This window comes from Petaurus breviceps, unplaced genomic scaffold (assembly GCF_028583685.1).
Source record: "Petaurus breviceps papuanus isolate PSGF00001 unplaced genomic scaffold, PetGlider_PUasm1.0 186, whole genome shotgun sequence".
In the NCBI taxonomy this organism is placed as follows: Eukaryota; Metazoa; Chordata; class Mammalia; order Diprotodontia; family Petauridae; genus Petaurus; species Petaurus breviceps.
The window spans coordinates 32,255,513-32,267,041 of NW_027185798.1; the positions used below are offsets into that span (position 1 = coordinate 32,255,513).

At 52.6% G+C, this 11,529-nt stretch overlaps 1 protein-coding gene across 1 annotated transcript; it reads right to left on the reverse strand.

Moving 5' to 3' along the window:
- Nucleotides 1-69: 69 nt before the first annotated feature.
- ADAMTSL4 (ADAMTS like 4) lies at nucleotides 70-10,361 on the reverse strand. The gene is made up of 16 exons (XM_069090084.1): nucleotides 10,190-10,361; nucleotides 8,086-8,179; nucleotides 7,409-7,511; nucleotides 7,026-7,083; nucleotides 6,476-6,810; nucleotides 5,382-6,096; nucleotides 4,870-4,972; nucleotides 3,699-3,835; nucleotides 3,153-3,357; nucleotides 2,724-2,896; nucleotides 2,172-2,586; nucleotides 1,627-1,756; nucleotides 1,083-1,287; nucleotides 804-980; nucleotides 324-553; nucleotides 70-208 (listed from the first exon to the last, which is right to left on the reverse strand). Exons 3-15 carry the CDS (start codon nucleotides 7,426-7,428, stop codon nucleotides 434-436), a joined length of 2,793 nt encoding a protein of 930 aa, XP_068946185.1. The 5' UTR covers nucleotides 7,429-7,511; nucleotides 8,086-8,179; nucleotides 10,190-10,361; the 3' UTR covers nucleotides 70-208; nucleotides 324-433.
- Between the last annotated feature and the right edge of the window lie 1,168 nt (nucleotides 10,362-11,529).

Here is an 11,529-nt window from a genome sequence, read left to right on the forward strand (position 1 = left end):
GGGGCGAGGGAAGAGATGGGGCACTCACGGTACTCCAGGGGGTAGAGAACCATCGGTCTTGGCAGCCATCCCCCTTGCAAGGCTGCAGGGTAGGTGGCCTGGGCAGATGGGTACAGTTACCAGGAGAGGTTACATTGAATTCAGTTCCCAGTTTGGTCACACAGATCACATCTCTGCGCTGTGTCCCAGAGCCGCACTCCACAGAACACTGGGATCCGGAGAAGATGAGAGCATGCCCTTATTTCAACCCCAGGATCACCACTGGTGATCTTTTGTTCACGGCTCCTATCTTGCTGCCCAATTTTCTAGACCCCCCCACTCACCTCACCCCAGGGTCCCATGTACCACTGCCAGGTTGGCTCGCACGGCCCCAAGCTGCAGGCCCGCATATCAGGGGGGCGGCTCCCTGTGGGGCAGTTTCTTCCTTTGCCCCCTAGCCCTTCCTCCTCTTCTCCAATCCCTTGGGACTCTCCACTCCCCAAGCAGATGACAGTACGTCGCTGGATTCCTGTCCCACACTCAGCTGAGCACTGTTTGGATACAAGGCAAGGTCCTGTGAGAAGGGACTGGATGTCAGAATGATAAAAAGTAGGAGGTTAGGTAAGGAAGGGCCTGATTTTGGACAAATTAAAGAATCTCTGATGGCCTTAGGTTTAAAGGGGCCATACTAAAAAAGTTGCAGAGGAATCTTGGAGTCAGGGTTCTTCTGGGGGACCTGGGTTTGGAAAGGTTTAAAAAACTCGGATTTAGAGTAATTTGGGCTATCTTAGATCTGGGTGGGCTCTCAGGATTAGGGTCTCTACCTTGGAGCTCCAGTCACTGTGGAACCAGGCGATGGTACAGGGCCCCATGTTACAAGCCTCTCTGCTGGCGGGTCTTGGAGGCCCTGAAGTGCATTCCCGTTCACTTACTTCATCACCATGGTTACCCACACATCTCACTTGCCGGCTCCGCTGGCCACGACCACATCGAACAGAGCACTGGGAAAGATGAAGAAAATCATCAATGAAGAGATCCATGATTCTCAAGGCTAGACTTTCCCCACCAGTCCTCCAGTTTGTCTGGCTAGCTCTGCTGCTCACCTGGCTCCAAGCAGAGCGTACTTCCCAGTGGCCGCAGAGCCTCAGCTGGCAAGTCTGGGTGGCATTGGGCCGAGGGAGATGACTGCAGCGCTCCAGGGGCACCGAGGAGCCACCGCCCCCAAATTCTTGTCGACACCGGAGCTGGCGGTGCTGGGTGCCTGGGCCACAGGAGCGGCTACAAGAGGTCCATTCACCTGCCTCCCAGCTATGGACAGGATGTGGGAAGATAGGGGTAGGAAAGAATGGCAAAGGGTGGAGTCAGACACCGCTGGAGCAAGAGATGTTCGAGGATGAGGGAGTTCTAACTCCAAGGCATGGCAGGAATTTGAAGTCTTGGCATCATTTGATCTTTGTGGAAGTAAAGATTTGGAAGAAGAGGGGACCCAGGAAAGGACTCAGCTCATGTTTCCTCCTCCCCCTCTATGTAGTACCATGAATCCTGGTCTCTTCCTGCTTTGGGAACCCTGACCCATGAAGAGTGCAGCTGAGGTCAGAAGGTAATGCAGTAGGTACCCTAGAGATGGTGTGGGCAGTGAATACTCACTAAGGGGCACACGGAGGGCCATGACATGGCTCTGGTGGGGCAGGTGGCCGAGCACCAAGGACACAGCTCTCTTCATCCATTTCCTCTCCAGAATCACGAGATACACAGCGGAAAACTGGGCGCCAAACACCTGGAGAAGGAACGAGGGCCTTCTAGCCTGACTCACTGAAGCAAAAATAGTTTTGCTAGGATCCTAGAGATTGGGCTTCAGAGATGTAAAAAGGTCTGGCTCAGTGAGTTTAAGAAAGTGCATCAGGGGAAGCTAGGTGATGCAGTAAATAGAGCACCAGTCCTGGAATCAGGAGAACCTGAGTTCAAATCTGGCCTCAGACACTTGACACACTAGCTGTGTGACCTTGGGCAAGTCATTTAACCCCAACTGCCCTGCCTTCCCCCCCCAAAAAAAAAAAACAGAAGAAGAAGAAAGTGCATCAGAAGGGGCTGGGTTGAAGACCTACAGTAGGTCTCGGGGTTGGTAAAGCCAGGGAGCTTCTGAGGCTGAGGAATCAGGAACTGAGGTTTGGCTTGTAGGATGGAATCCTCACCTTTTCCACAGGAAGCTGAGCACTCTGAATATCCCATTCGTTTCCAGTATCCCACTGAGGATGCCAGGGGAGGCCTGGGGTGAGGTGGGGCAGGCAGAGGAGGAATCCGAACCTGACGCTGCAGAGTTCCTGGGGTTCGAGCTGATCGGGGAGGTGCTGGGGGCTCCAGTTTTGGACCATCTGGGGGGAACTGAGTAGGCACATTATGATCTGGTCGTTCTATTGGCTGCCCTGAAATCTCTCCTCTCTGCCTCTTCCCCCATCTATTTCTTTCTTCTCCCCAGGGCTTCACACCCTCACCAAACAGGTGTTGTGTAATAGGAGATAAGGTTGGGGTAGGGTCTCCAAGGTTTGGAGAAGGTGAAGAGATGAGGTATTGGTAGGAGACACCAGGGTTTTCCTCTTGAAAGATCATCTGGGGGAGTAAAAAAGAAGGCCACTGTGTCTAAGGGAGAGAGCGATTCTGCTTTCCATTCCCCCTCAGACACAAAAAGACCCTTAACCCCACCACTCCTCTCTTGTGATTGTTGGCCTCCTTTACCACCTGCTTACATAGACATCCACAGGCTGTGTTGTGGGCCCTTCAGCCGTCAGACTCTCTCCAGTCCCTTCCTCCCGGGGGGGCCGATTATACTGGAAGACAGTGCCCCCAGCTGTATAGGTCCCAGGGGGGTCAACAGCCCAGTTCCCATTAATGATGGACTTGCCCCCAGGACCACGAAGTGCTGTAGGAGTGGTGAAAAAAAGGGAGGTCATTTTATTCCTCCCAAATTTCACTTCCCTCACTCATTTAAAGGTCAACTTCCCCCAAATTTTTTCTATTCTGAGGTCAAACCATGCTTATTTCTTCGCCTCACCCCTACCCCCTCTCCACCACTTCTTCAGTGATGTAGAAATGGATGTGTATGGAGAAACAATGCAAAAATTTAGAGAAGTATGGGCAATGAAGATGAGGCCAGGAGGTGTGTGAAGAGTTCTCACCAAGGTAGTTGGAGCTGGGTCGAAACTGAGCAATTTGTAACTGAGAGGCCCCAGCTGGGATTAGCAGGATCTTATGATAGCCCAGAAGACCCCCTCGGTCTGTGAAGTTCCCCGAAACAAAGTGGCAAGTGGAATTATCTCCCCCACACACACCACAACCATCTGGGCGTCTGCCAGAGCCAAGGATGCCATCACAGCCAGGGCTCTGAGAAGGGAAGGAGACACAGGTGAGTCACTGGGGAGACCCCCCAGATGTCCACACACAAACATATACTCCCCGGTCTATCCCACTGAGAACCCAATCGCTCTCTGCATTCTAGCCTCCACCAGAGTAGATCTGGGAACCTTATCTTTCATAGTTCCTCCTGTCTCCCAGGAAGATGAAACCCTTCTCTGGGATCGTCATCTCTCCAGCTCTACCCACAGCCTTCCTTTCAGCACTCTCAGACTTAGCTGCTTCAGGGAAAGGGTGGGTCTGTATGGTGTTAGTCAGGACCTCTGGCTGGCCTCAGAACCCACCCCAGGCCCTGGCTAACAGTTTCTCACCAGGCACCGTCCAGCCACACAGATGTCTGGGGCTCCAGGCTGGCAGGGAGTGCCATCTTGGACCTTCTCTGTGTGCCGGACATAGAATCGGAAGCCACGGGGTCGGCAGTTCAGTTCACAGCGTTGGGAACCCTGGACTGGGGGAGTTAGATGAAGGGAAACATCATTTGGGGAGACACATCCGATAGACTTGGCATGGGGGTCAAATGGGGTTTTGCCTAAGTTAGCTAAGAATCTATGAAAGCTATACCTACGTCAGTATGGATCAAAGAAGCTAACTAAAAACAAAGCAATTCTGAATTCTGGAGAATCATTTAAAGTTGTCAAGGAGTTAGGTCAGAGGGACCAATAAGGGGCTTTGGAGAGGGGTGGTCACCTGAGATTAATCACGGTCATTTGAGGTCATATCTCGAGCACTTGGCTTTACTTACGGTCAAATAAGCCTAGAAATGAATTTGGACTTTTTAGAAACACTCAAACGAAATGCTGAGGGCAGCTGAGGTCATCTGAGGACATCTGGGGTCTACAAAGCAAGCCCTGACCTGCTGAGATTCCCCCTTGCCATGCCCGTTCTCTCAGGTTACATCTATTCCACCTCTGGACACAGCTGACCTAGCCAGAGGGGACAGTGAAAACCATTCAATTGTAGGGGGCTATTTCCCCTCAGCATGATTCTATCATTTTCTAGTTGCTTTGCCTTTTTCGAGAAGATTAGGCATCATTCAGACCTAGCTTAAAAACACGAGAGACACACACACACACACACACACACACACACACACACACACACCTCTCTCCTCCCTCCTTCCCTCCTAAGTCTTGGCAGGGATCTCTGAAGTACAAAGAGCCATCTATATATACCCCACCTCCCCTCCTGCCCCCACACTCCCCCAGCCACTCAGGCTAAGTAAACAGCACAGACTGCCTGATGGGGAGGGAAAGGCGGAAATTGAGGAATTCAGGGAAAGGGTATCCCTTTTCCCCATCCTGTAGGGAAGGGGACTCTCCCACATGGGCATATCAATTCCTCAAAGACAGAAACTAAAGAAAAGAAGGAATAACTGAGGCAGGAGTTACAATTAGGAATATATGCATAAACAAGATTTTCAGCAGCAGAAAGGGGCCAATGTGCAGCCTCTCCAGTCTTGGGGTCCTGGGTTTCAGTGCTCACCCTCTGTGAAGGGCTCCCACTGGTAGAGTCGGCCCATAAATTCCTGAGGATCAAAGGCGGCACACTGCAGGGCCCGTGGATCTGGCTGTTCAGGGGGGCATGGCTGAGGTTGGGGGAAACACAGAATTGTCAGGGCTAAGATAAAAACAGTAGGAGGGTAGCAGTCAGGGCTTGGGATGGAGAGGGTGATGGGGGGTGGGGTGGGGTGGAGAAGGAATCGGAAACTAGGAGAGCGTGCCCTTTGGTCTCCTGACAAAGATCCAGGATATCATAATCCAGGGAGAGGGCTGAGAAAACAGAGGCCTACAAAGGACAGAGCTAGGGCTCAGACACGAGGATTTCCTACCCCCAATATTAGATAAGATAAATTGGGATCTTACATCCCAGTCACATCCCTCACTCTTTTCCAGGACAGTTCCCCCCAAATTATTGGAGCATGGCTTTGGTTTCTATGGAAACAAATTAAGAAGGCATCTCCAAGGCCTAGATCCTGGGATCAAGGCAGGGCTCACCTTCTGAATGCAGGCTCTCAGTTGCTCCTTCTCTCCAGGACAGTTCAAAGCTGAAGCACTGGGGGCAAAAAGGCTCCAGAGGGGACCTGAGTTGGGGCCAGATCTAAGTAAAGGCAGCCAACTCTCTGAATGGTGAGAGGGAGTTTCAACAACCTGTTGATGGGCATTTCTGGGAACCCACTGCTCTCTCCTTCTTTGATGACCTTGGCCTCGGCCCTGGCCCCGAGGGGCAGAGGAGGGGAATCTTCTCCATTCCTGTCCCACTTGTTGAGAATGATGTGATCTCTGTGGGTGGACCTGATTAAGGGAATTGCCTATTCTGGGGGATGGGGTGGGTATGGTCTTTGCTTTGAAGTTGGTTGTCTTTGGGGGTGTCTGCGTCTCCAGAGACTTGGCATTAGAAGGTGCTTCTGTACCAGGACTCTGGAGGCTGTAAAGGTCTTCCTGGGGGGGAAGTACTGTAGAAGACGCCTGGATTTGGGGAAACTGAGTGTTAACAGGCTGTTCTGTCTTGACAGTCATAGCTTGGAAATCCTCTGTTTTAGAGTCTTGGAGGAGCTCTGCCTCTGAAAACAGAGTCTGAGGAGCCTCATCACTGGGAAGTTCTGTTTTTGGCCGTCCACGCGGGTGCCTCCGGTTCCGATGTAGAGGCAAAGCAAAGGGAACTCTCCCATAGCCAAACATTCCTGGTTTGATGGGATCTCGAACCCGTGACCTAGCAAGTTGGTATGGTTACGGAGTTAGGAGTCTGCCTCCTTCTCCCATATAATTAACATCTTGAATTACCCTCTTCTATTCCTCACTCCTGTAAGCAACTTCGTTTCCTACTATTTTTTTTTTTTTGCTTTTTGGAGGACAGTTGGGGTTAAGTGACTTGCCCAAGGTCATAGAGCTAGTACATGTTACATGTCTGAGGCCGGATTTGAACTCAGGTCCTTCTGACTCCAGGGCCAGTGCTCTGTTCACTGTGCCATCTAGCTGCCCCCATTTCCTCCTCTTGTTTCTAATTTCCTCATGCTCTAAGGCTATTTCATTCCACATCTCATCTGCTTGCTGAGGTATATCCCCTCCAATTCCCACCTCCTTTCTCTTACCTCCTTGAGGCTGAGGTCTCTCGAGCCTCTTCTTGTTCTAGTGGCCCACTCCTCCCCCTTGGCTCTGGCTTGTAGAGGGGGAGTGTCTCCCTAGGCATTTGGGGTCTAGCATTCTGCGGTCGAGCAGGCAAGGGTTCCGGATGTCGAGGTGGCCTGGGTGGTAGAGGCAACCCCGTTTGGAGTAAAGATGTAGATGACTGGCAGATTCGGCTTCGGCGCTGTATCCCAAGCCCACAGGGCTGGGAACAAAGGGACCATGAATCCCAGGAACCCCAGACACCCTCAGGGATTTTACTTTCCTCAGGATGTGTTTGTCGTGAGTGGTGAGGGGATACCTATTTGGGAGAAAAAGAGACAGATCAAGGAGGGACTGGAGTAACCTGCATGGGAATGGGGGAAAATGCTAGGGCATCAAATAGGGAAGGGCTGGGGGGATTAGATGAGGAAGGAAAGAGATAGGGGGTGAGCAAAGGGCCCCAAGAAATTCTTTGGGAGACAGGGTTCTAGAAGGCTGGAGAGTAGGCAAAAACCTTCCAGCCCCTTCACTGACCTTCTGGTCTAGGCTGAGCTGAGGAAGGAGCAGGAGCAGCATAAGAGGCGGTCTTAGTCTGAGGAGCCAGAGGCAGAATCATGTAATCAAATTAATAGCTAGAAGTGAGGTCACAATCGTTCTTATACAGGCTGTCCCAGAAGTCTTAGTGCCGTTTTAAGCTTCCATATCTATTGCAACTTAAGTTTTATGGAAGATTAAAACTGCACTAAGACTTCTGGGACAGCCAGTGCAAAGTCTGTCCCCCAACATCTGGTCTCACAGCTTGCCAGAAAACAAAAGGGGTTACTTACCCATTCTTCTGCCCTTTTCATCTTCCTGCTTTCTTCTCCTGTACCTCCCAGGGACAGATCCCACTACCCCTTCCTATTTTCACCTCTTACCTGCTTCCCCATTTCTCCATTGTTCTCCCTAATCTCCCCAGTCGTGAGTCTGGAGATAACACGATACTCAGAAATCTGGAGGGTTTAGGATGTGAAGAAAGACCTGAAAGGAAGGCAGGAAAAAGGTTACCCCCCCCACACACACACACACACTCACACTCTTCCCTGGACAACAGGAGGGGTTATATCCCCTCAATAAAAACATTCAACATTAAAGACAGAAGTTAGGATATGACACGACCTCATGCCCCACCTCTTCTCTGTCCCTATTTTGAGAGATCAGGACTGCTGTCTCCTTTCTTTCTTATTTTTTTTTTTAAAGCAATCGGGGTTAAGTAACTTGCTCAAGGTTACACCTTTCTGGGTGTGGTACTAAGTATCTGAGCCTGGATTTGATCCCAGGTCATCCCGACACTGGAGCTGGTGCTCTTACTTGATGTGCTACCTGGCTGCCCCTTTCTCCTTTATTTCCCCTTGTAGTAGCTGAGGGTCCCAATGCCCTGGTTTTCCCAGCCATCCCCTTTACTTTCTCCCCACTGCCCCCTACCAAATCCCTCAATACCCTGATTAATCTCCCTTTCCTAATCCCTGGTTTCTGGTATTTCTATCCCAGCTCAAGTACCAAGCTCTGTGCATCAGGATTCCTCTTGCTTCCAGTGCACATTCTCCATACCCACCTCAGTAGGTACCAAGAGGGTACATGCCACTGGGGTTCTCTCTTCTCAGGGGGTCTCCCACTTTCATATCCTTTAGTTCAGCTTTCCCTTTGGCCTACAGGTCCAAAGATAAGAAATCACTTATCCTTTTCTTGCCTCCAGTGCAAACTGTAAATCAACTAAACTGGCTGAAGGTTTAAGTAACTGTAGGTAATTTCTCCAGCTGGATGTGAACCACTGGCCCAAGCAATGGAGAAGGAGCCCCTGTCTAGGCTCAGCCACTCATCACTGTCCAATTGCGATGATGTGCTAGGTGCTGCAATGAGAACTCCTGAGGAGCAAAGAGCCTTTGGCTCCCCCATTTTTGGAAAGTAAGGAAGTCCTACCTAGTCTAGTCCTGATCCTGTTTAGACCAGCAAGAGCTTTAAACTCCAAGCCCTGGTGAAGCCTAAGATCTGCTACTCCTCTTTCTTGCTCCCCACCTCCCTTCTTTGCCTAGGCTCCGAGCCCTGGGCCCCCACCCCTGTTCTCTGTTCTGCTTTCCAGGAAAAAAAAAAGTTGTTTCTGTTGGAGCTAAGAAGCACCCGGGAGAGGAGTCCAAGGGACCAAAACAGAGATGGGCCAACCATGGGGTTAGGGAAAGAATGAAAGAGAATGATTTTGGATGGAGGTACATAAAAAGGGTCTGTACTCGCCCTTACTGTTCCTCCCTGCAATTACCCATTGACTTGAAAATGTGGGGGAGGGAAATGACTGGTCAGACCAGAACTGGCTGGGGTCATCTCTGCCTGGGGCCTGGCAGCCCCTTCCTCCTTTCCCCAGGGGTTGGGTTGGCCCTGCTGAGGTCAGCAACAACGCCTATGGGGCAGGGGGCCATGGTGGGGTTCCAGGCAGGGTGGATGAGAGAGAGTTTCATACACTTCTCTGCTCCTAGCTCTTTGCTCACTTAGGGAAGAGATAAAAGCCCTTACCTTGAGGCAGAAAAGAGATGAGAACCCAACTGACTTCTAGTTGGAGGAGGAATGGTCTGCTTCTGATTTCTCTATCTCTCCCCCAGATCTCTTTGGGTCTATTTCCCTGCCACCCCAGGTCTATGCTTATGACTCCCCAGGTCTCTACTTAGTACACATAATCCCATTCCTAGCTCGATTTGGCTCTGGCTGTTCCCAAGAGAAGTGGGGGCCAGGGGGGTGGGGGTGACGTGAGCTCCTGGGGCTTGGGCCAGGCCTGGCTCCCTCTCTGGAAAAGTCCCCGGCCCCACCCTCCCCAACACAGCTGGGCAGGGGGCCGATACCTCTCCTCCCCCCCCCCCCCCCCACCATGCTGGGAGAGACAGAGACAGATATAGAGTCAGTCTGTGCTCCTGTCAAACATGCTTTATTCTCCTCAGTCTCGGCTACTCTTGTCACTCAGTACCTATCTAGCTGCCCAACCTGAGGGTTATCAGAGGTCAGAAGAAGTTTCCCTGATTCCGGCGTGGACACTGCTATCTGACCATCCCAAACTGACCTGAACTGTCTCTGGCCACACCCCCTCCCCAGTCTAGCGGAGATCAAAGAGCAAACCAGAAACTTGAAGAGGAATAACCCTTTCACCCTTGTACTTCCTCCTAAGATTTTTTGGAGATGTTGGGATGGAAAATGTGTTGATGGGGGGTGGAGTGCATTTAATATTCAATTTTCTTGAATACCCTTCCCCTTTTGCTCCCTTTTTCCTTCACGCTGGAGTCTGAGCAGTTGTCCAGGTGCCACCTCTATCTCCCACCCTCAGGGGTCTGAGGCAAAATCGAAGATTGCCAGCCACCTGCATTCCTTCCCTCCCTTCCCCGCCCCCCGCATCAGTTCCTCAGAGACAAGAGTTCCAGGACCTGGTTAGCCAAGATTGAGGGGAACAGAATTACCCCTGACTGGAGTGAGGATGGAGAGAAGGGGCGCCGCGAGTTTATTGCGGTGGAGACACTGAATCTGACCATGGATGGGGAGGGGTGGGCTCCGTTTGCCGGGAGGAGGTGGGGGGTCCTCCGAAAGAGTTCGATGAGGAGGGGGGATACTCTGAAGCCGGACTCGGGGTCGGGACGGTGTAGGAAAGCGATCTAACGGGATTCCTGGGGCAGCGGGAGTCGTACCTGCGCGCAGCTCGGTGCGTGGCCCCTCCGCTCTCCGGCTCCCTGTCCGAACTCCGCTCCACTCCTCTCCACTCCTCTCGGGCCGCTTCGGCTCGGCCCCTGAGCCGGGCTCCCGGTCACTGGCGCCTCCAGCCCGGGCTCCGCCCCCGCCCGAGGCCCCTCCCTGGCTCCTCCCTCCGTCTGTCCGTCCGGCCCTCCCGCGTGGGGTCCCGCCCCACCAGATCCCGGCTCCGCTGCTCCAGCCAGCCGGCTCCAGCTGGGGCGCCCGGGATGACAAAGAGCCCGGGAGGGATTCCGGCCCTCACGCCCGAACCCCTACCCCGGGGGCCTCGGGACTGGAGAGAGCGGGGGCGGGGAGCCCGGCCAGGTGGTCAGGACCCTTCGGACGGCTCTGAAAAGGGCGATGCTCCGAGGCGCCTCGCCGCTGCCTGGAACGGTGGGACCCGCCCCAACTTCCTTTTTAAGGATAGACGGGACGGGCCTCAGGTCCCCGCCTCCCCTGAGGTGCTGCCTCTGCTGCCACAGTCCCCTGCACCGGGCTGCCCATCCCACCCTTTTTCTGCTGCCTGGGGCTGTCCAGGCCAAGTCCGCGGGAAGGCGGCCGGCCAGCCCTGGGAGGCTCGGTGGGGGGGGGCGGGGAACCTAGGGAGTGACAGCTTGGACTGCTGCCGCACCTGGGCTAGAGCCTGGGGCCCTCGTGTAGCTCCCATCCGCGTGTGCGTGGGGAAGGGGGGTGGGTCCCGCGTGAGGCTCGTGGAGGGATGCTGTGTCAGAACTGTAAGCTCTGTGAGGGCCGGGAGCCTTTCCTCTCCTCCTCCCCACTCCTCTTCCTCTTCTCTATTTTGTATTTCTCCACTCTCACTGGCATCTTTACCATCCTTCCCTTTTACTCCCCCCTTCTTCCCTTCCTCTCTTCTTTCCTCTTCCCCCTTTCTCTTCTTCCCCTTTCCCTTCTCCTGCCCCCCCCCTCCATTCCTCTCTGATGCCTCTGATGTACTTTGTTTTTCCCCACTCCCACCATTGACCAGCGCAGTGCTCAGCAGTTTTCTTCTGTAAAATGAAAGAGTGGGAGTCTCTGGCTTCTCAGGCCCCTTCCACTTCTAAATATGTGATTCCATAACCCCTAAAACCCAATATCTATGTTAAGCTGCACTGCAGAAATGCAGTAGGGCCACATCAGAATATATTTATTATTACATTTAAATGTTTCACTGTAGATTTTGTATCTCTAGGGGGAGGCCACTGTTCTAGCATCCTTTGTGTGTTACAGCTCTCCCAAATTGAACTACTTTTAGAATTTACTGTCTCAATTATGTCCTGGGTGACACCATTTTGTTCAC

Bases quoted from the DNA above. Each gene is read 5' to 3' on its own strand.
- ADAMTSL4 (XM_069090084.1), bottom strand. From the start codon at position 7,428: ATGGAGAAATGGGGAAGCAG. The intron at 6,097-6,475 runs GTAAGAGAAAGG...CCAACTTGCTAG, and splicing joins GAGACCTCAGCCTCAAGGAG to GTCACGGGTTCGAGATCCCA. The intron at 4,973-5,381 runs GTGAGCCCTGCC...CCCCAACCTCAG, and splicing joins TGAGAGCCTGCATTCAGAAG to CCATGCCCCCCTGAACAGCC.